Genomic DNA, 25,005 nt, shown 5'->3' on the forward strand with positions numbered 1-25,005 from the left:
AAGCTGTCAAAGCTTCTGCCAAATGAAAGCAAACATCTATGTCCTGAAGGCGGGCACCTCCAGACATTGGGAGCCGGCCTTTGGTGGTGGTAGTCGTCCCCAAACCCATTAATGGCTTCAGGAGGTGAGCTGCGGCCCCCCTCCTACGTTATTCTTGGGCCTGCCCTGTGCAGGTGGGTGGTCCCTGAGGGCAGAAACGGCCCGGGAGAAGGCTCTGTGCAGACTCTAGCCTCCTTTATCTTCAATCTGCCTGGCCCCAGGGAGGTGGTGGTCCCTGGGGTCATACAGGGTCTATGGATGGGGCCATGTGGCACCCCTCCTTATAAATGCATGTTGACCTGGCTCCAGGGAACTGGTGGTCTCTCAGTACCATATTAGACACAGGGAGGGGGGGGGGCGCTTGCCCCCCCCCCCTCCAATATATATGTAAATATGCCCAGACCTGGCCTATCTGGCGAAGACCGCGCCTTTTTGTTTTTTCCTTGTAAATCCACAGCGATTTTTGCTGATCTGAAGTCTTTTTGGAATCTGAAGTCTCAATGGGCTCCGCACCAAGGGTCATGCAGATGTCGAAGTAGACAGCAAAAGACTTGCAATGGAGACTGCTAGCTGCAGTTTGACCGGCGGCTGACCCCTTTCCCTTACTCACCCAGAGATGTCAGTTGGAACAGATGCATCGTTGCAGGGTTGGGGCATTCCGCTGGGAGAGGTGACGATCAGAGTACACTGGTTTTCGGCAGGGGCTCAGCTCCACATCAACTTATTGAAGTTGCAAGCAATTCTCTTGACACTGAAGGTGCTCCTCTCGACTATCAGGGGTAAATGAGTGCATGTTCTCATGAATTACACGATTACAATGTAATACTACAATTGGGTCTGTTAAAGAATGTTTGCCCACTTATCAATTTGAAGTCTGCAATGTGTTTATCATGAAAAGAAAAATATATCTGTGAATCACTCAGCCAGGCAACAAGCGGATGCCCAAGCACTCCCCTTGTGCAAAAGCTGCACAAGCAGAGACAGAGTAAACATTTTTAGGTTTGCGTGTATAGGGTTGAAAAGATCATATGATGAAACTGACATAAAGTTGTTACACTGGTGCAGGATTATGAAATCATAAAAAAGCATGACAGCGACCTTCAGATAGATACAGAAATATAAACTTTTTCTATTGGGAAAGCTAATCAGAAATCTTTGCCTCACAGACAAGGCATGGAAAAGAGGCACAACTAGAAAGCATGATCTGAAAGAGACGATAGTTATAGATGCCTTACCTTAGAATTACCCCCAGGCGTCCGACTGGATCTGGAGAAATGTTTTCTGTAGCAGAACCCCTGCATGTCGGTAGGTGGCGGCGGTCGACTCCGCATCCGTCGTCGTGGTCGCCGGGATGACGTCATGGTGTCTACTTAGACGCTGCCCCTGCGCGCTGACCTCAGTTCTTTCTTTTTCTGCGCCAGCCAGCGCAGATCCGGAGAGAGCGTGCCCCTTAGTATTTTTGACTAACCCTTTTTCGACTTTTGTCGATGCCTTTTTTGAGTCTTCGACTCCTGGTGCACGAGGGACGTCCCATCATCGGACCGGCTTCAAGCCCTGTGACTCCTGTCACAAGTTGATGTCGGTCACCGATCTGCACCTCGTGTGCCTTTGGTGCCTGGAGTGCGACCATGATCCAAAGTCGTTCTCTGATTGCCGGGCCATGAACCAGAAGTCTTTGCAGGAGCGGTCCTGAAAGCTTTTGGAGGCCCGGCAGTCTGCTCCGTGCCGTTCGAGGTCCCCATCGAGAGGAAGGTCGTGGGACCGATCGCAGAGTCATCACCATTCCTCCTCGAAATCTTCGCACTCCTCCGGAAAGTGGAAGCACAAGAAGAAGGCGAAGAAGCATAGTAGCTCTTCGCCTTCTCCCAATCCGTCGGCCAACGAGACTTGGGACCCGGAGCGTTGTCGCTCTCCAGCTCCATCTTCGGAGCCCGCTGGGACAGTTCCGCGCTTCCCTCCTTTTCCCGGAGCCGGAGCGTCCCCTGCCCAAACGTTGTGCCTTTTACGGAGTGCTCCATAGCATTTTTGGGCAGCCCCACTCCGCTGGCGTGCCTTCGGGCTCCGCAGACTCGACTGGGGCCCCTAGGCTTTCGATGCCGACAGCTCCAGCCTCGGTGCTGGAGGGCCCCCATGGATCCATGCCTGGGTCCGGATCAGCTCCGGTCGACCTCACGGTAACTTCCCCGGCGCCAATTCCAGTGATGACGCCCCGATGCCGGTTGTGCCCCCAACTGGCGTCGACCCCAGCCTCACGCCTGAGTTGGACCCGGTGCCGGACCTATGTAGCCCGACATCAGTACCGGCGACGGAGGGTGCTTTTGTACTGCTGTTCATTCCCGGCATTCCCTATCGCCCTGAGTGTCACCCTTTGAGGCTAGTTTTCAGGGAAAACCCTACATCCTATAAGTAGTATCGTAACTAGGTTAAAGGTCAGTCCCAAGAACCATTATGTAGTGTAATGGTAGGGGAGAATATAGGCAGAAGGTTAGGTGACTACCTGAGCCTGTATTGCGGTACCTATATGAAACGTAACTCCACCAACACCCTCTACGCCACTCCACTCTGGTATACACCACTCCACTCTGTGCTTCTCCACTCTGTCACTCTACACCACTCAACTCTACGACACTCTACTCCACTCAACGACATTGTTCTCCCCGACACTCAACAACACTCTCCGACACTACTCTACGCCACTCCATGACCCTCTACTTCACTTCACGCTATTCCATAACACTCCACTCTACCCTCCTCTGCTTTACCCTGCTAACATTTAGCCATGCTTAACAGCAGTTACACTGGTGTACAATATGACTAAAACATATTGGCAGAGCCAATAGCTCCGCATAGGCAAGACTTACTGGCTTTACCAATGCTTGTTTTCATGAGCATGTGTTTGGGATTTTGCAAAGAAGCAGGTGAAGTTTGATATATGTAAATTTAAAGAAGATGCTCATGATGAAAAGTTATTAGTACAAATAAGTAATGTTTACAGATTTTTCTGGGTTCTGTTAAAGGCACAGAAGGCATGTATGATGGTGCAGGGAAACATCAAAAGAAATAAACGTCACGTAAAAGCACACGTTCGTAAAAGAGATAGGATTATTTCTGAGGGCAAAAAGGAACCACGTTATGAGAAACAAACACAAAAGTGAATGAACAGATATTGCTAAAAGATGTAAACACCTGGGTAAAAATAGGATAACATGAAATAGAAGATAATTAGTTCAAATGCATGTAAGCGCTAGCAAAACCGAAAATGATGGACACGTTTACCAGAGAAGCATTTTCTGGACCTTCTCTCGTACACTTTTGAATATTATCAACCAAGTGCTCCGGTATTTCAGATTTCGGCCTGCAATACTGAAAAAGGTTGGATGGCTTTCTGTGAAACTTTCCAGTTCTTGAAACTTGCATCACTTTTTTAAAAATTTTAATTTGCTTGAAGAAACAGTGTCAAATCAAGTGCGATTCTGACTTATCAGTGGTAGGATTTGTTGGCCCTTTCAAGCAGGTTTCACTTGAAAATGCCTATGTGAGCACTGGGAAATAGCTTGCCAAAAGTACGCTCTGAATATATATTTAATGAGAGGATGACAGTGTGTCAGAATGAAAGAGGCCCACATGTTTTTAGGTTGAGCCTAATCAGCGCGCAAGCGCTGCTTATGATCTGATCTTTGGGAATCGGTCTGTACTTTTTGGGAAACTTGTGCATGTACTGCACTGTTTCCAATGAGTACTCGTGCATGTAAGGCATCCACTTTGCGGGAGCGAGCAGCGGCGCCATCTGTTTGTAATTATCGCGCCTGTGCTTTGGAAACAGATGGTGCCGCTGCTCGCTCCCGCAAGGTAAACGCTGTACATGGACTGAGCCTCGCCCTTCTGAAGCAGCCTGAGGCACTTACATTAGACAAAAGCAGCAAGTTTCTGCTGTGCTGCTTTACTTTTCTTATTTGTTCTTGATGACATTTCTCAAAAATGGTGCTACTAGTGCAAAGGGAGCAGTACGAGTACCTCTGATCAGGACTGTTATGTTTATTGGGTTGGTAGTATTATGTTCTGCAGAATTGTCTTCCTCTCGTTTGAAAAGTACTCCGCTTTTGCAGTCATATGCACATTAGGCAAAACTTACCGTGCCACTGACTCTGTCCCAGCCTAGAGCAGATAGAATTTACGCTGGGCAACCGGGTTTAACTTTCAGCGTGGGATTCCACATCATCTGCTTTTGGGCAAATCACATACTATCCCCATGTCTAACAATAAATGTGTCAGTTTGTAATGTAACTGGCGCTCATTAGCCCGCCGTGTGCCACCGACATGCCAGCTCTCGCACAAGCGCCGTTAACGTGTTTTACGGGTAAACTCGCAGTATTTACCAGAGCTGCCCTCTCCGTCAAGGGCCTCTCAGGCATGCACACACACGTGCCTCTGACACCAAGGCACACTCACGTCCCTGCACTGGCTCCAGACGACACTTTCCATGGCCCGGGGCCTGGGTTTTCTGGCAACTGGTTTCCGGCAGCCAGAGGCTCCTCCACGCTTGGGTTGGGAGCCAGGGTGTAGCCGCTTACCTGCGCCTCACGTCTGCATGGCCTCTGCCTCGAGCCTCGCATTCCCGGGACACACCTCACAGGAGGCACGCCTTAAAGGGGCTGAGTCCGCAAACCGAAAGTATGCTGCGTGCTGGCAGTAAGAGCCAACCTCAGCACGGGGCGAGCACGCACTGCCGCTTCTTGTCGGCTGAGCTCATGCTGCGGTGCTCGCGGGCCGAGCCTGCCTTTCAGCTGTCTGCCAGGTGAGCTTTATTTACCTGCTGCTGCCTGAGGTGAGATTACGGTTCTGCCTGAATTGAGGTTAGGTGGTATTGCTCCTGCATGAGAGGTGAGCTTCCTACACTTCTGCTTCAGGAGAAATTAGCCTCTGCCTGTGAGGCGAACTTGCATTGCTGCTTGAAGAGGTGAATTTGAACTGCTGCTGCAGACCTGTCAACTTATGAATTTTTCTCACTGTGTGAGGAGGGGGCGTGGCCATGAAGGGGGGGCTTTGTGCTGAGCACAGCCTGAAAAACGTATACATCTACAGCTACCCCTCCCACAATGCCTCCCTTTCCCCCTCACCCCCTACCAACAAGTATTGGCATAGCCAATAGGTCTCGCCTTTGGGACCTTATTAGTATTTAATTATACAGCACAATCTCCTTGGTGCAACATCAACTGTTGCATGGCTAAACACTTATAATGTCCCAAAGGCGAGACTTATTGGCTATGCCAGTGCTTGTTTTGCAAATTATGTGCGGATTCTTGAGTTGGAGGCAGCTTGGAGAAAAGCTTGAAAAACTAACCTCATCAATTTTGAGCTAAAAATGTTCTATATTGTTAACTTTGCTTTTATGATTTCTTTGTTAGCAAGAAGATGACAACATTATCCCAAGTACGAGCTGGGAAGATCAAATCCTGGAAACGGAAAATACAATATCTTTAAATGTGAAGAATAAAACAGTTCAGAACATAGAAGTTGTCTGTTATGCAAGGTAAGCAATGATGAAGCAGAGCATACGTTTAAATAAGGAAATGAAAATGTTTTCAATAAGGTAATTTCACTTTATACAAATCATGTTGTTTTTGCAGCATTTATACATTTCTTATAAAATTGTAATTCGAAAAGTGTATTAATATATCCCATAAGTGCTAAATTTCTTTTTAACTGATAGATGTCAGTATAGAAAAATATATTTAGAGTCGAGATTTACATGTTAGTGTTGTATTTTGGGGTGGGGTTGGAACTACTTTACATCTTATTGTAGGACAATTTAACTGCACTTGTGAACTTACTTTTTTATGCAATACATTTGGACAAGCAATTTAGAATGACATATTTTATTTTAGTAGAAAAATAGCTACGCTGCCTCTAAAATGTGTACAAGTTGAATTAAAGATGCATGTTAGAAATCAAAAAAACCTAACTCTATTTGCCACCTTTTAGGACAGAAACTCAAATATTCAGTAACATTGTGAGATAAGCAAGCTTAAAAAATTCCAGATGGCCCCCTTTAACCAGGTTAAATTTAACGAGATTGTAAAGCTAATATATAATGTATAGGAAAAGCAGGTACACAATATCAATTGATGAGGATAAAAGTGAATGGTGTTCATCAGCTGTTTGAGCTGGAAACAAAGGCACGTTTTGTTAAATGATGCCACATAAAATGTTTAGAAATGGTGACTGGTTCCAAACACCAAATGCTAAATTATATTTTAGATTTTTATTCTGAACAGCAAAGCCATCCCTATTGTGTTTACCACCCGTCAGTGGTTCATGCCTCGGCTATTAAAATTGTGTGATTTGCTGCAACATGGCGGGAAGGAGTCAAAGAAGACCATAATTGGGATTTCTGGCTTTCAGTAACGAGCATTTGCAATGCAATAGGTCTCGCATTCGTGAGAGTTTAAACTATTGGCATTGTAAATGACAATGCCTTTTATTTATATGTTTTGATAATTAACACATAAGTAAAATGCATTGTCATGTACAATACCAATACCTCAAACTCTTTTAAATGCAAGACCTATGCAAAGAAGCGGCTGCCTATTGTCCCGGGCTGCTTAAAAAGTGAAAGTGCACATGGCAAGCTGAATGTTGCTGAAAAGCATGTCTTGCCTGCAGTAGGAGAAAAAACTTAAAGAAAATAGTGTTTACAGACTAAAAATGACTAACCGTGTAACAACAGAAGTAAAAGGGCTAGTCCTCATCGGAGGTTATGAATGAAGACAAAGCGGTACTAAGGAGGGACTAACAAGCCTTTTAACGAATCAGAAGCCAGCAGTATTTACAAAGGACAAATGACACAAGCCAATGACAAATATGGGCGGAGAGTGGGCGGGGCTTCTATTCCAAACTCCAATACAGCATGGCTCTCAGAGCAGCGCATGCGCTGCCCAGGCTCGACCTAAATACGTCTAATTAATAAAACTGCACTGAAGAGAATATTTGGTTTTCAGAAGGAACTGGAAAATAATGGACTTTGCTGTGCTCTTACTTCTTTTTGCGTCCTTTGGTCTCAAACCAGTACAAGTGCAGCCACCACCTCTAAGCACTGTTCTATGGTGGATGCTCCTGCTGTGACCCACTTTGGTCATGGTAAGCCACTTTATATGATCTCATCATCATCCACAAGGTTCCAGGACCTACACCAACTCCCGTGTTTGGAGCATGGCTCTTCTCATATGGCTTCGGCTCACTGTTTGCTGTATGTTGCTGTGCAGTGGCCAGAAGATTCTCAACTGAACTCCGAGTTGGGTTGTTGTCCGGGGAACATGGCACTAACAAGCATCAGGATTGTGGCAACAAAGATCAGTGCTTCAAATGCCTGCTGAATCGAAGTCCTCTCAAAGGGCTGTACCCAACATTCTTCAAGTTTAAAGAAAAATTTATTGAAGTTCATTTACAACAGAGTAACAATAGAGCATAGCGTTGAACTCATTTCAAGTAGAAAATAAGACTTCATAACTAAGAGAGAGAAAGAAAGGATAGGGGAAAGAGGTAGAAGGGAGAGAGGAAGAAAGCATCATCAAATAAAGCAAAAACAGTTGTAGTAAAAAATGTAATCATTGTCATAGAAAAGTATATAAAAAGAAACGAAGAAAATGGATTAAAAGTACAAAAACTCCTCTAATAAAGATGTATACAAAATAGCCATAAGACAAGCAATAAAAATATGTACATGAAACCATCAGGAATGTTGTCATGGAGGTTTGGGAACTTCTTCTGTACACGGAGTATGTAATGGTAAGGATCTAGCAGATACGTTTAAGAAATCTGTAACGGGAAGCCATAATAAATCACGCTTAATGGCAAGTGTAATGGGATAAACATAGGCTCTGTCTAGTCTGTGGTGATAACAAACTCCATACCACCAAGCTTGAAAGGAAACATTTGAGGTATCCTTCCAAGATTTAGTGATTTGCTGAAACGCTACAGCAATAAGTAAATCAATAATAGACGTATTAGTGGTGGAAGAGGACCATATGTCTGAGAGACTGCCTAAGAAGATATGTGAAAATGTAAGAGGGAAAGAAGTGGAAAAAATCTTATTGATCTGAGTCCACACATCAGTCCAAAATGTATTAATCCTTGGACAAGTAAATAGCATATGCTTAAGATCTGCCTGTGACGCTGAACAAGACCAGCAAGAAGAGGGAATGGAAGGATCAATTGTATGCAATTTGGCAGGAGTAATCAAAAGTCTATTATATATAAAAAATAATGTTTGAGTTGTATTTGCTGCTCTAGAGGATTTCCTTATCTTGGTCCAGATTTTCTGCCACAATAAGACAGAAAATGTGTCTTCTACATCTGATTCCCAATCTGTTTCTGTTTTAGATTTATCACGAGTACTAGAGGTATCTCTTAATTTTGTATATATCTGGGAAGCGGAAGAAGAAGCAAGTAAACAAGGGAGAGAAAGAGGAGAAGAGTTAGTGTGAGTGATTGAAACAGAAAGAGCATCATAACTGTTTTGTAAAACCGCGCTCAATAAATTATATTGGGATTCAAATGATACATGCAAAGAAAAGCGAGATTGAAGGGTAGAGAAGGAAATACAAGTGCCTTCATCAAACAATTGATGCGTCCAATTAATACCAAGGACATTCCAATCTTTCCAAAAAAGCATCCTGTTACGAAGTTTAATAAGAGGGTTATACCACAAGGGGGATTGTAAGAAACGCGAGTGGTCATCTAAACCTCCCAGGAAAAAAGGAGAAAATGTTTTCCGAGAATTTTTAAGAATAGGGAGAGAAAATTTATTAGGAATATGGGACAATGACACAAATTCTTCAAAAGTGAAAGGATGAAAATAAGATGATTCAATCTCAACTCACAAAGGTTTTGAGATGGTATCAGATATCTGTTCAGATAGCAAGGGAACAGAATGTTTAAGGAAAAAAGAGGAATGATAAGAAGCAAAATCCGGAAAATTAACTCCACCCAACTGCTTAGGACACTTAAGTTTTGCAAAAGACATCCTAGCCTTCTTATGTTGCCATAAGAATTTAGACAACGTAGAGTATATATTCTTATAACAAGATTTAGGGATATTAACTGGAAGATTAGAAAGATAAAACAAAATAATGGGAACCAACATCATTTTAATAGCGTCCAGCCTACCCCACCAGGATAAAAACAAGGGATGCCAACGAGTTGTAGAATCTTGTATCGTTGTTTGTAGATTTTTAATATTAAGTGCTACAGTATCTTTAATAGAGGAAGTGAACCACAAACCCAAGTATTTAATCTTAACCGGATTCCAATGAAAAGAAGAAGCCAAAAAGTCTGCGTGAAAACAAAATTTATTCAGAGGGAGAATTTCACATTTATCAACGTTAAGTTTGTAACCTGAGACTTTCGCAAAGTCAGATACTTCCGATAAAAAGGATGGAATAGAGGATTGTGGATTGGAAATGAATAAAAGAATATCGTCTGCATAGGCAGAAAGTTTCAAATACTTGTCCCCATACGGAAAACCAGTGATATTCTTATTCATTAGAATTTTTATCAAGAAAGGCTCTAAAGCCAAAATAAAAAGAAGAGGAGAAAGAGGACATCCTTGTCGAACACCTCTGAAGAGAGGAAATGAAGAGGAAACAAGACCATTAGCTAAAATAAAAGCTCTAGGAAAGGAATACAGTAAAGAGATGTAAGCAAGAAATTTCTGGCCAAAACCAAACCAAACAAGGACTGCGAACATAAATTGCCAATTAACCCTATCAAATGCTTTTTCAGCATCTAACGCAACAGCAGCTAAAGAATGTTGATAGGAATGGGACTTACTCAGTACATTAAAAAAGAGACGGGTGTTGTCAGAAAGATGACGACCTTTAATGAAACCACATTGTTCTTTACCAATTACGTTAGGTAAAATTTTGTCAAGACGAAGCGCAAGAATTTTTGCAAAAATCTTATAATCCAGATTGATTAGAGAGATGGGCCTATAATTTTTACATAAAGTATGGTCTTTATTATCCTTATGGAGGAGGCAAATTAAGGCCTCATGAAAGGACCCTTCAGATTTTTTGGATGATATCAAAAATAAAAATAGGTGATGGAGTTTGGGAACAAGCAAATTAGCAAAATGTAAATAGAATTCTATCGTAAAGCCATCTGGCCCAGGAGCCTTGCCTTTCTTAAGTTTCCGAATGGACTCTAGGATATCCTTAGGGTCTATATCTGCTTCTAATGATGTGAAGTCAGCGTCTGGAAAGGAAGGAGAAGGAATGGAGGATAAATAATGATCAATATCCGTTAACAAAGGAGGAGACTCCGGAGTATAGAGAGTTTGATAAAAATGAGAGAACTCTGCCAGAATATCTTCATCCTTATGAAGAGTGAGATTAGATGAGGAGACAATAGAGTCAATTTTTGTGCGTTCTCTCCTAACTTTAAGATACTTAGCAAGAAGATTGCCTGCCTTATTTTGCGCACTATAATATTTGGCACTGGATTTAAGTAGGATTAGATTTGCAGATTCCGTGGAGAGCTTATTAAAAGAGAGTTTGGCCATGAGAAGCTTATCTAAGATAGACTGAGATTTAGTTAAATAATAACAATGTTCCAATTGCTTAATTTGCGTATTAATTAATTGTAAGGAGTGGGATGCAATACGCCTTTTATGGGAAACAAATGAAATAATGACATCTCTAGAAGCAGCTTTAAAAGTGTCCCATAATACCTGAGGGGATATCAGAGGAGACTCATTTTCAGTAAAAAATAGGGATGAAAATTCAAGGAAGGCTGGGGTAAATTTGGGATCTAATAGGAGAGAATTATTAAACCTCCATCTCCTAGTACCTTTTACGGGGGGAAGTAAGTCGAGGCGCAAGGAAACTGGAGCATGATCAGAAATTAAAATAGAGCCTATGTCAGAATGGGTAATGTGTTGGACCAAGGGTTTAGAAACAAAAATGTAGTCAATCCGGGTCTGTGAAGAATGAGCTGGTGAGTACTATGTGTATTCTCGAAGTGTAGGATGGCAGAGTCTCCAAGAATCAACAAGAGAGCGTTGGGATAGGAGGAGCTTAGCGCGTGATCAAGATGGCCGCGTGAGCCTAGAGCTCCCGAGACCCTCGCTCCCTCCGGCAGATATCCTGTCTAGTATCCTGCTTTTGATGCCCGGAATATTGGAGGGGAGCCGTTGCTGAGGCGAGAGCCGTTGTCCGGATTGAAATCGCCCACCGGAGACCGAAGTTGTACTGCCTGGAAGTTTGTGGCCTACTCCCCGGAAGGTGCCCGGGACTTGCGTTGGCACAGTGCCCGTGCGCTAATTGAACAACAGCGGCCACGCGAGGGGCGAATCGTCGGACGGAAGGTGTCCTCACTTTCACTTTCGCTTTCCTGTCTCCACCGCGCCTGGCCTGGACGTTGGTGGCACCAGTCACTGGCTGCATGGTTGTCTACTCTGTATGGGCAAAGAGATTGTCCCCTCGGCAGATAGCGATGTCGAGTAAATCGGACGCCGAAAAACAGAAGCCCAAAAGTACCAGGCGGGGAGGCTACACCCAGACTAACAACATGGACCGCTATGCCCACCAGAAGGGGTCACCGGGCGGATCGGGACAGACACTGGAGGCCACGAAGGACGGGTCGCCCCCCTCCGCGGAACCAACCCTGCAAGATATCATGGGGGCCATCGAGGGGATGAAGTCCTCTATCGGACAACAATTTGAGACCCTGGCGCATAAAGTGGATGCCATATCGATCGACGTCAATCTGATTCGGGCAGACCTGGGGAAAACTAATGAGCGGGTTCAGTCCTTGGACCTCAAGACTGCAGGCCTCCTGGGCGACGTCTCCGGCCTTCAGCTGGAAGTCCGTACCTTGCGGACTGCAAATGATCACTTTGCCCGACGGTTGGAAGAGTTCGAGGGCCGCGCAAGGCGCAATAACGTGCGCATTATTGGGGTCCCGGAAACTTCGGAGGAACAGTCAGTGGACCTGTTTGTGGAGGACCTGGTGGTGAACCATCTGGCGCCCAAAGGCCTTAGTAAGTTTTTTACGGTTGAAAGGGCCCACAGAGTTCCTGGCGGGAGGCCCAAGGTGGGGGCCCCTCCGAGGCCAATTGTCGCCAGGATCTTTAACTTCAGGGACCGTGATGCCATTCGGCAAGCATCGCGGGTGTCCGGCCCGACGCTATTCCAGAACACCACCGTAAGTTTCTATCCGGACTTTACCCAGATGGTACAGAAGCAACGACAAGGCTTCCTGGCGGTCAAGAGGAGGCTACGAGAGATGGGTCTGAAATATGCCATGCTCTTCCCGGCCAGGTTGCGTGTGGTGTTCGAAGAGCGGACTTTCTTTTTTGAATCACCAGCCATGGTCGGAGATTGGCTTGACACATTGCCCCAAGGACGGACTAACGTGGAACGCTCCGGTGGAGCAGACGGTGGCGGCGATGAACAATGAGCCTGGACTTCAGTACCAGAACTCCGGTTCCCCCGGGAGGGTGACAATCCGGGGGGTAGCGGGGGCAATATGGGAGCTTTTTCCTCCTCTGGGGTTCTTTTTGTAGATTAGTCTTTGTATGGGGCGACAGGCACACTGCAAGTTGGGGGGCATTTTAGAGCTTACGCAGGGGTGCAGGGTGGGGGGTGGATTGGGGTTGTTGTTGGGGTTGTTGTTTTTGGTTATGCAAGGCGTAAAGATGCAAGCTTCAGTGACTCTAGTGCGGTTCCATGCGGGGGGGGTGGTCTCCTTACATGTTGGGATGGGGGGTAGGGGCTTAAAAATACTCAGTTGGAATGGAAATGGCTTGGGGGATCGTATTAAGCGTGGGATTGTCCTGCAATTCCTGAAGAGATGTACCCCTGATATAGTCTTATTGCAAGAGACACACTTGATTGGTAACATGTGCTATGCACTCAATAGGAAAGGCTACAAGTTTGTTGCACACTCCGGGTTTTCCTCGGGGTCTAGAGGGGCTGGAATACTCGTCAGGTCCTCCCTGCCCTTTGAGGTTGACTCCACTACTGTTGACGATAGGGGACGCTTTGCGGCTGTAGCGGGGAGGTGGGAGGGCAGGACGCTGGTCCTGGTGTCGGTTTATGCCCCTCCTGCACTGCAACCTTCCACACTTGCGGACTTAGAGAGGACTTTGTTGGATCTCCCAGAGGGAATGCTGGTGGTGGGTGGCGACTTTAATGCGGTAGGCTCCGGATTGCTTGACAGACACCCGCCGAGGAGCTCGGGGGGGGCCCAGAAATGGCTTCCGGACTTTGTAGATACCCTTGGACTGGTTGATTGTTGGAGACTACTGCATCCCACACAGCGGCAATACACTTTCCATTCCGGGGCGCATGGCAGTCTCTCCAGAATTGATTATGTGTTTACCCTAGCTGCACACGCCTCCTTTGTTTCTGAGGCCAGGCACATGGCACGGGGTATTTCTGACCATTCGCCGGTGTGGATCTGTATGGATGTTGGTAGAGGAATGGGGGGTAGGGTGGCCCCAATTAACCCGTGGTATCTCAGGGGCCCTATGACTCGTAGTGCGGTGCTGAAGGCGGTCGATCGTTACTTCCAGGAGAATCTCGGCTCGGTCACGTCGGCTGTGTCTTTGTGGGAAGCGTTCAAAACAGTGCTTAGGGGGGAGGCCCTCTCCTTGATAGTAGCGGCCAAGCGTCGGCGAGACGCGGAGGTCGCCCAGATTGAGGCGGAGATCGCGGAATTGGAGCTGTCCCTGGAGGGGGAGGTTACGGCGGCGGCGCTGCACAATTTGACCCTCAAGCAGTCGGAGTACAGGGCCCTTGTGACGGACGCGGCCAAAGCCTTGAGTAGGGAACAGCGGGGCCGTCTGTACGATGTCGGGGACAAGGCTGGGAAATTAATCGTGTGGCTGGATAAAAAGGAGCGGGTCAATCGTGTTGTGCCAGACCTCGTGACGGAGGATGGCGTCGTTGTCGCGGAGCCGGATGGCATAGTCCAGTGCTTTGCGGATTACTTCCACACGGTCTATACCTCCGTGTCGGGCAGGCCAGTGGGGGATTCGTTGCCTTGCCTTTCCGACATCGACAGGGACGATCTTGATGGCGATATCACAGTCGACGAAATCGCGGGGGCTATCCGTTCGTTACGTTCGGGCAAGGCCTCGGGCCCGAATGGCCTGCCAATTGAGTTCTACAAACTCCGGCCAGATAAGATCGCTCCGCATTTGCGAGCTATGTTCGTGGAGGCGCGGGAGACGGGATGCCTCCCACGCGACCAGCGCCTGGCAACAATCGTGGTCATACATAAAGATGGTAAGCCCAGGAACAGGTGCAGCTCATATAGGCCGATCTCGCTCCTGAATGCCGAGCCGAAGATCCTCGCTAAAATCCTCGCTAACCGTTTGGTCAGGGTGATCGGTGATCTGATCCACCCTGACCAATCCGGATTCATCCCGCATCGTAACACAGCGTTGAACCTTAGGCGCATCCACGGAGTGATCGCAAGGGTGGGGACGATGCGGGAGCCGGCCATTGTGGCAGCGCTTGACGCAACGATGGCTTTCGACACGGTAGAGTGGGAATACCTGTGGGCTGCGCTTGCGAAATTCGGCTTTGGACCCGGATTTATGGGCTGGGTGAGGTTATTATATGAAGAGCCTCTCGCTCAGGTTGCGGTCAACGGTAGGGCGTCCCACCCTTTCGGGCTGGGGAGAGGCACCAGGCAGGGCTGTCCTCTGTCGCCGCTGTTGTTTGCTCTTGCTCTCGAGCCGCTGGCGGCCTGGATACGATGGCACCCGGAGGTGAGGGGGCTTCGCTGGTCACCTGACCACGAGGACCGCATCTCCCTCTATGCCGATGATATCCTGCTTTATCTCGCTTCACCCCGGAAGTCCCTCATAGTTATCTGCGACATTTTGACTTCCTTCGGGAGGAATTCGGGACTAACCATTAACTGGGGGAAGTCATATTTGTATGCCTTGTGTGGAGACGTCCCGGTTCCCCCGCGGAATTGCCCGATCCAGATCGCCCGGGAAGGTTTCATGTATCTTGGGATTTATATCTCCACCGACCCAACGGTACGGTATGAGAGGAACCTGGTCCCTCCGCTGGCGCGCCTGAGGCGAGATGTAGCGGGCTGGCGGCGGCTGCCGCTTTCCCTCCTTGGCCGAGCTGTGCTATTCAAAATGATGTCTCTTCCCCGTTTTCTCTATGTCCTGCAGAACACTCAGGAGCTGGTTCCGGCCAGCTACTTTCGGGAGGTTGAGAGTCTCCAGCGCTCGCTGCTGTGGGACGGCCGTCCGCGTATAGCGATAGCAAAACTAACTCTTCCTTGGTACGATGGGGGTATCGCGCTTCCCGACATTAGAAGATACTATTGGGCCTCCCAGCTGAGTGCGATCAACCATGGAGTCTACGGCCCGGCGCTCAGCCCCGGCTTCGCTATGGACCGGTGGTTGCTGCGTGGGGGTGGCTACTATAGAGCACTTTACTCGAGGCCCCCGGCAGGGTCCCTCACGGGGCCGACCGGGGTGGCGGTGAGTGTGTGGAAGACAGTCACGAACTCGTTGGGCTGGAAAGATAGGCTCACCCTCGCCACTCCGTTGTATGACTCAGATATGCTGGGGAAACTTTGGCACTCTAAGGGATTCGAGAAATGGGACCTGATTGGCATCTCCCGGGTGGGCGACCTGCTGGTCAAGGGGCGGATTAAGTCGTTTGACGAACTACGGACGGAATATGCGCTGGAGGGCACGGAATATTTCCGGTATGCGCAGGTGCGCCATGCGCTGCGGTCGGTGCTCGTTGAGGGGGAGAGGGTGCCTGAGTCCTCTCCCTTGGAGGACCGGATCCTGGACGGCCATATGCCGGAGAGCACAATCTCCCTAATTTACAAAAAGCTTGTGAATGTCCGGACCGACCTCCTCATGGGGGTTCGGGATCAGTGGACTAGGGACGGCCTTGAGCTGGACGATGAAGATTGGCAATACGCCGTCTCCTCTCCTAAGGAGGTCGCGATCCCCGCCAGACTACGGTTGGTCCAGCTTAAGATACTGCACAGAGTCTACGTCACTGGGCCCCGGCTGGTTCATATGGGATTTTCCGAGGATGGGTTATGCAAGCGGGGCTGCGGGATGGTGGGCACCTTCTTACATATCATATGGGAGTGTGGTGTGATGGCGGACTTTTGGAAGCGGATTCACGTGGTGATGCAGGAGGTCACGGGTATAGTACTGCACCCAGAGGCGCGGCGCTGTCTTTTGAATGTGTGGGGTCCTACGGACTATGACGCAGCGCAGACTCAATGGGTGACCCTAGGCAATATGGTGGCTAAGCGAGATATAGCACGACTGTGGGGATCCCATAGCCCGCCCACCCTGGATGCATGGAAGGACAACATGGACTGGAGCATGTTTCGGGAGAAAACGGTGTATAGTGCACGGGGGAGGCCTAAGAAATGGCATAAGGTATGGGGAAGTTGGAACCAATATAGGGGAGGCATATGTCTGCCTCCTGCCATTGAACCGCCGGAGGAGCCACTTTCCCCCTAGCCTCACTTCCGACTTGGGTTTTCCTGATGCATCTCCGTTAGAATGTTAGTGCCTCTGCTCTCCCTCATCCTCCCGATCGTTGGCTTTGATTTGATGTTGGAAATGGGGCCACGCCCCCGCTGGAAACTGGCACGACTTTGTGGTGTATACTGCCTTGCTTGTTGTGTTTACTGTAGGTAGTTTTCAAAAATGAGACCTTTGTCATTTTCCTGCATTAGAGCTATGGAAGACTTTACGTGTTGCTTGTTTAGCTGCCGAACCTCCGGGATGTCGGCTGAATAGCTGTGTATCTGACTTATGCGAATAAAGGTTTTTTTAAAAAAAAAAAAAAAAAAAAAAACAAGAGAGCGTTGGGATATGGTAGATGTGAATTGAGTGTGCATGGAAGAGGGAGAGAAACGTGAATGGGACCGTCGATCTAAAAGAGGGTCCAGAACCATATTGCAATCTCCTCCTAAAATGAGATAGTCATCAGAGGGTTGCATCAACAAGGCTAATATCTGGGGCCAAAATAATTTATCTTGTGTAGAAGGAGCATACAAATTAAAAACAGTTAAAGGGATTTTATCAAGCAACAAAGATACCATGACCCACCTACCCTCAGAATCAGTGGCTTGATTTATAACTTTGATAATTAACCGCTTATGACAGAGAATTGCAACACCATTACGTTTCCCCGAACCAGGAGATGCAAATACATGACCTACCCAATCACGGCGTAATTTGGTAATTTCAACTTCTTTTATATGAATTTCTTGTAATATTACAATATCTCCCTTCAAGCCTGCTAAATGAGACAAAACTCGTTGCCGCTTAATGGGAGAACCCAAACCTCTAACATTCCAAGTAAATATATTTAGCGACATCTAAAAATATAACTCATAACAAAAAACTTTATGCAAGAGACAATTAAATAGATGAATATCCAAAAGATCATCATAGAAAAATTGAAGAAAAATAACAACACTATCACAAGAGGAGCATTGATAAGTTATGGCAAAGAAGTATGAAATAGGAAAGTAAATGGAAAAAGAGAGATTGTAAGCAGGAAGAAATAATGTGAAAAATGCGAGAGTTAAAAATAAGAAAAGAAAGAAATACCAGAGACAAACCTGAAAGTGAGAAGAGAAGAGAACTAGCAACATAGGAGGAGAAAAAGAAGTAACAGAGAGGACTAGAACAGAAAACAGAAAAACAACAGCAGCAGTATGCGTAATGTAACAGTAAGAAAAGAAGAAAAAAGAAAGAGAAATAGAGAAGAATGAGAAAGAGTCAATAAGAGGAGAAACAGTTCAAAAGAACGCTAATATTTGAGAGGAAAAACAAAGAATAAAAAGACATGATAATAAAAACCAATATAATAAGTCATAAAGACATACCACAAATAAACATTGAGGATGGGGGGGGTGAAGCCACAGAGGAAAAGGCAGCATACCAAGACGGACAACTCCAGGACTGACGAGAGCACGAGGAATAACGACCTCCAGGGAGAACGAAGGAGGAAGGAGGAAGGGATTGAATAATGCATCTACAAGAAAATGGAAAAGAAAACATGTTAACCAACAAAGTCACAGACTAAACAAAGAGGAAATGCAAAAAAGGTGGACTTGAGGCAATAAATCACAACAATGCTAATACAAATAGAAAAATCACGATCTGGACATGTCCATGGATTCATCTCTACAAGTATTCAAAAAATGTTGGAGAAGTGCAGGATCGTCATAGTTAGTAGTTTTGTTTTGATAGGTCACCTTGAACAGGCACGGATGAAATAAACCATAACGAGCATTCAACGCACGGAGTGCAGGCCTCATATCCAAAAATTTCTTCCGGCGATCCGCTGTGGCTTTAGAGTAGTCTTGGGCAAAAAACAAAGTAGAGCCATTCCAAAGAATCATTCCTTTCTGCTTGGCAGCCTGAAGGACCTTGAGCAAGTCGGTATATTCCAAAAAATATAAAATGACACCCCTAGGCTTCACATGAGAGGAAGCAGTAGAAGGACCCGGACTATGACCCAAGCGGTGAGCTCGCTGGATGTTGAGAGGGGGTGACTCAGGAAAACCGAGAAGCTTTGGTAGGAAAGAGCGAAAAAATAGCAAGGGGTCAGGATTCTCAAGGCCCTCCAAAAGGCCATAAATCCGTAGGTTATTACGCCTATTTCGGTTTTCCAAATTCTCCACCTGTTGCGTCAGATGCGAGATTTCCCTTCGCATATCAGGAATATGATCTGTGATAGCTTGAATAGATCCGACATGAATCTCAAGATCATCCACCCTCTTCTCCGTGTTTGACCAGTTATCTTCAAGATGTTGAAGACGAACATTAGTCTCTGTCATATAAGGTTTAAGAGAGCGTATCTCTTCCAACAAGAGTTCCATTGAGATTGTAGGTGAAGTAGTTGGAGGAGAAGGAGGAGTTACCTTTGTTCTCTTACCAGAGGTTGAGGGCGAGGCAGAAGGAATTTTCGAGACTGCTTTAGCACTGGCGCAAGAAGGAGCAGAAGACAAAAGCTTAGAACTTACAGAGTCAGAATTAGGATCCTCCATAGTATCTTGTAGCACACTGAAAGGATTAGAATCTGCCATTCACGCATTTTTATCCTGCTGGGCGTTACCACGGTTAGTGCGAGGCATTGCCATATAGTCCAAGAAATACAAAAAGCCACAAAGATAAATAAATTAAAATGAGTTGAGCAGGCAAAATAGTCCAATGAAACTGAAATGGTGTAATTAAAACAATTAATGCCTCAAAATAAAATTGTGAGCGAGATGATACATAACGGCATCCAGAGGAGGCAGGAAACAAAGAACTTGAAAGAGTTGAGGCCAAAACAGCTCACCGCTGGTCACATGAGGAGCCGGGTATGAGGAGAAACTCCATCGCGGGAAACCGGAGCATTCAAAATGGCGGCCGCGGCATTCAGAGAGCCGCGAGAGGAGGCAGAAAGCAAAAACCAGCCGAGTCCGTCAGCACCAGAAGTCAGCAATGCGCCAGGCGAAGCAGGCGAGTGTCCCAAGCATGATGTTCCCGTCAAAAAATCCCAAAATGAGGAAATGATGCCCTGGGGAAATCCCAACGCGCTACTCCCTCACGGAGCTCCGACAAGCAGCGGCCATTTTCCGCGGCATCCAAGCCACGCCCCCCTGTACCCAACATTCTTATACTTAGTTTTATATCATGATGATTTGAAAACCGAGCCTAAAGGAGCCATTTGTCTTCTTACAAAGGACCAGCGGTTATATCGTAAACATTATCAGTACCCATATGCAGACCCAGAAGGAGTCCATGCAATAGTTTTACCGAAACTCTACTGCCCACGTTTCATGCAATATCCTCAAAAATCTGTGAGTTGATATATGAGCCTTCCACAGTACATTGGAGTAACATGAATAGACATCCACTGCACTGTTTCCTAGTATGTGATTCAGACAGCTAAAGGTGTCCCAAGACGAAGAAGAGGTAAAATGCATTGAAACCATGCACGCTATTCATAACTCAAAGATAAAAGTGCCTAGTGCAGCTCTCATACATGCCTGGCAAGTGCACATTTCCCTCCCTGTCTTTTCTTAGTACTTTGAGACAACAAACAGGGCAGTGGAACACTGGCTTACAAATTAAAGCGCCAAGCCCACACCGGAATATATATCTCAAGCCCTAAGTAGAAAATCTTCATTCAGCTGATCATCTATCTGAACTATAGTGTAGCAGGAAGGTGTGTCAAATGCCTACTATTAACCTTTCATCTCCTGCAATCAAATCTTAATGAGGTGCACCCATGTCTGCATTCATGAAGATCCTTTCCATGGATTGGAACTAGACTTCTTGAATGAGGAATGTGAGTGTTCGGAAACGAGTCAAAGATGGAGGTGAGAAAAATAATGAAATGACACTTGAAAGAGGACACTTTAGTAAAGGGTGCAAAGAAGGAAGTTTAGAGTAGAATAGAACAATGGTAGATTTGACAGTAGGAATGAAGAGGCAGAGGAAGGAAATAAAAGTTAAATTTGTCAAAGCACTGGAAAAAACAAGCCATGTGGATTTTTATAGAGCAAAAGGGAGTAAAGACTGATTACTACTAATTTTTACGATTTTTGAAAACATTGCAAAACGCCAAAAGAATCTACAGCAAATAGACATAGCAAGCAACAAAGCCTGCATATAATATTTCATGTTGTCGTGTTTTCTTCAATCCTGTGTGGCTCAAACAATGAAGCGAGGTTCATTTTTGGATACATCAGTTTACTTGTATTACATTGTATCTCTTGCAGCACTAATTCACTGCTTTTAGAACCCCTAGCTTCCAGAAGGTTACGCACAATGGTGCAATGCTTTTCTGAGAGTGCAGCTAGAATTTGTAGCTTCTCCTCCGGGGTTTACATACCAGAGCCTTGGTGTCTACACTCAAGACTGATCTGAAACTTCTTCTCTTTCAAAGATGCTTTTATTCTGTCTCAAATCCATCTGTTCACTTGTACTTTGCCTGCGTGGTGGACTTTTTCCTTAATCCATTTAAACTCCTTTCTAGGGGTCTCCCTTGACCTCTTTCCCCTCTCTTCTCACTTTTCCTCTGTTGATTCTAACCATTCTCTGTGCCCCATGGTGAATGGGTTGTCATTTATTGTTCGCCCAGTTTAACTTCCAACCTCCATCCTCAGCATCTTCAACTCACTGCTTTTAGCACTCTTATTGCAGAGGCATGCTCATATTTCTGATGTACCATTTTATATCTAATGTCTTTGGGCTATTCACTGCTGTTATCACTTTGCTCTGCTCGTTCCTCTCATGTATCTTATTATTTCCTATATAAAACGCTCTGACGTCTTAGAGTAATATTTGCTCAAATAAATAGATAATAAACTGTAGCAGTTATATAGTGCTTCTGACCCTTATGTGGGCCACCAAAGTCATTTTTGTACGGGCGGCACACGATGTGGGGGAATGCGAGGCTGGCAGAGTATTGCATTTCTATGAACCTATTTGGAAGCATTTTGGGGTCAGGTGTCAGTGATCAGAGAGGTGCTCTTGTCTTGGGTGCAGCTACCACCCTGCAGTGTGACTGTAAGAGGTATTTCACAGGTACACAAAGCCAGGAGGAAAGGGAAAAGAGACAGGTAAGAAAGACCGGAGCTCACCTGGATGGTCTGTGTTATAGATACTTCATTTTGAGGGGAGGTGGACTAAAACATAGAGACTGCTGCACAGCTGCATTCTAGCCATGGTGCCATATGGTGTTGTGAGCAGGTAAACCAAAAAAGGAGCACATCGAAAAATGCCTAGTAATCCATATTGCAACATGTGCAAGATGAGATGCTGAATTAGTAAAATGGTGCTAAATGGGCAACACTAATGGAAGGTGGTGACATGAGTAGTACCTATGCACCTTTTAAAGGCAGGTGTACTGCCTGCTTCTCTAAAAATGCACCTCAGGGCTGAGAAAAAAACTAGTGGAGCAAACGAAATTGGCAACCTGAAAAGAAACTACACAGTCTTTAAAGACCCAGCAGATTTCATCTACTTCTGCTAGAATGCACAGATTTCTAGCAGGGTTAGTTCCTCCAGCCCCTTTCATGCTCATGAGGGCTCCCTAAGGCAGATGAGCACCATTCAACTATGCTTTATCGGGTAATGGCTCAAGCACTAGTCAGCCTAGAACTCTGCACATGTGAGGGTGAGAGCTGAGCACTTGGTAGGTTACTGCCCTGACAGCACAAGAATTCATCTGCCCCCCCCCCCTTTCTTACACTTTAATCCTCTCCACTCCATGCAAGGGTGCAATTCTTTTTCTTAGATCCCAGAACCCTTGCTGCTATTTCTGGTTTACATGAGGAGATTCCCAAACACCTTCAACGTTCATTTTTTAATAGTGATTGATGTTTCATAGTATAAAATTGTCAATCTGAAACGAAACTTACCCTCCTTTCATTGTTTTGGCTAGGACAGCAGGTTGGCATTTATTTGGTAGTTTTCCTCTGGTTCATTCTCAGCCGAACTCATAGTTGATTTGTTAGCCATCTGGATTATAGCTTTTATAAATATCACAGCAAGTTACCTTTCATTCCAATCTCCTCTTGGAAGAGGACTGTGATCCAAAAGTAATACCAGTCAAACGTGTGATTTGCTGTTCTGCACAATTCCAATTCATCCTCTCTGAATTCCTGCTCCAGAGAGCAAAGTGTGTTTATTTAGTCATCTGGACACTGCAGCCCATGTCTGCCCAATGGAAAGGAGCTTTTTATTCACCTGTAGTACTGATTGTAGCATTTATAAAACACTCTATACTCTGTTCGGGGTGCCAAAACACATTATCTGAAGAGTAGCACACTATATTGTGTTTACGTGTGATTGGCAGATTGTTGTATTTATTGTGGTCTTTTCTAGGGTGGAGACAGCAGACACCACACATATACTGCAGGTGGAGTTTAAAGATAGCCAAGCTATTGCTCATGTCAAACCTGTCTTGCAGGTAGGTTGTAAAGTTGCGCAATCACTGGGGTCACACAGGTCTTTCAGATAGAGTGCAGAGACAGCAAAAACTACTCGGGTCGCACAGTTCTTGCAGGTAAAGTTAAAGAGCAGTGCGATTGCTCTGGTGACATAGGTCTTGGAGGTGAAGTGTTCAGACGGAGAGCTATTGCTCCAGTCACATAAGTCTACAGGGTAGTAAAGAAAGTAGAGCTATCACTCACATCACACAGGGCTTTCAGGTAGAGTGTAAAGAGAGCAAACCTTTGCTCAGCTCACGCAGGTCTTGCACTTATGGTGTTAAGGCAGGAGGGCTACGGCTCATGTCACAGAAATCTTGCAGGTATGGTGTAAAGACAGGAAAGCTATAGCTCAGGTCATATAAGTCTGGCAGAGGAAGTGTAGAGGCATCAGAGATCTTGGTTAGATCACACAGATCTTGCAGGTAAAGTGTACAGAGAGATGAACCATCACGCTGGTCACACTGGGCTTCCTTGTGAATCTTGTGAATAGAGTTTAAAAGCACCAGAGCTATCTCTGTCACAGAGGTCTTGCAGGTAGAGTGTAAAGACAGCAGTGCTATTGCTCAGGTGATACCGGTCTTGCACATAGGGTTTAAAGAGAGCAGAACTGTCACTCAGATCACACTGTTTTTGCGGGTAGACTGTAAACACACTAGGGCTATCGCTCAGATCACACAGGTGAATTGTACGGACAGCAGACCTTTTGCTCTGATCACACATGTCTTGCAGGTAAAGTGTGTAGACAGGAAAGCTATCATTCTGGCCACACAGTTTTCAATATGTAAGGACAGCAGAGATATTGCTCAGGTCACACCAGTCTTGCAGGTAGAGTGAAAAGACAGCAGAGCTTTTGCTCAGATCCCACCGGTCTTGGTGGGGTACATATAACATAGAGCTAATGCTCAGGAGACACCAGGATTTCGGGGAGAGTGTAAATCAGCAGAACTGTGGTTCAACTTACACAAGGTAGGGTGTTTGTCAGGTCACACTAGTCTTGCTATTAGAATATAAATACATCAGAGCCATCCCTCAAGTTGCACAGGTCTTGCATGTAAAGTGTAAAGACTGCAGAGCGATCTCTCGCTTCTCACCGGTCTTGTGGGGAGGGTGTAAAGACGTCGGAGCTTTTGCTTTGAATCATAGTACATGCGGTAAAAGTGTTCTGAGAGCAAAGCAATTGCTCAAGTCAATCTGGTCTTACAGGTAGCATGTAAAGACAGCGGATCTATAGCTCAGGCATTTCCCTTTTCTGTCACCACTTAATACTTATTTCATTCTAGACTTACTTTTCTTCTCTTTTCAACCACTTAAAAAGATAGTAAAGAGAAAGGGTAGAGATGTGTGTGCCCTGATGGATGAACTTCAGATCAGAGGCGGCGTCTTAGAAGATGACTGTGGAGCTGGGTTGTTCTGTTATCCCTGGTATAACTCACCCCTAATATGTAGCTGACCTGTCCATAGCCTTAGTGAGCAATTTTTAATTCTTAGGTAGAGAGGGAGGCCTTCGTAAAGGATAAATGTTAGTTTTGTTCCTCTAACTGAAGATAAAATGTGCTATAGTTTTATCTTAGTTTGATTTTTCAGTGATTGCTGTAAGTTGTTCGATTTGAAAAGGCTTGTTTAGTCTTTTTTCTGATTATAGTTTTATGATGTGTGTTTTTGTTGGAACCGACATATGATTTAGATGCAGGTGCTTTTTTGACCAGGTATGGTCTGTAAACACCACCCACAAACACTATAACCCAAAGTGCCTCTTGGGACGGGAATGTCCCCTCCCTCCATGTTGACCAGGAGTGTATCCCTATCCTGAGAGTCGGGCTGCATGTGAAACTGGTACCCTGACTTTTGTTTTGGACCTGATGTCATGCTAATCTTGCATGTGCACTTCGGCATAGGACTGTTCCTAGTAATGTAAGGTAGAGAACCTCTTCTGTATCCTGGATGTGTCCTGAGTGA

At 45.8% G+C, this 25,005-nt stretch overlaps 1 protein-coding gene across 1 annotated transcript in view; it reads left to right on the forward strand.

The window, feature by feature from the left end:
* Positions 1-25,005, forward strand: part of CHM (CHM Rab escort protein) — a 757,130-nt gene that overhangs the window by 186,442 nt on the left and 545,683 nt on the right. Inside the window, exon 4 of the mRNA XM_085607803.1 lies at positions 5,445-5,569. Within this exon, the coding sequence (XP_085463929.1) occupies positions 5,445-5,569 (125 nt within the window). The remainder of the gene's footprint in view (positions 1-5,444; positions 5,570-25,005) is intronic.

This window comes from Triturus cristatus, chromosome 5_2 (genome assembly GCF_964204655.1).
Source record: "Triturus cristatus chromosome 5_2, aTriCri1.1, whole genome shotgun sequence".
Lineage (NCBI taxonomy): Eukaryota > Metazoa > Chordata > Amphibia > Caudata > Salamandridae > Triturus > Triturus cristatus.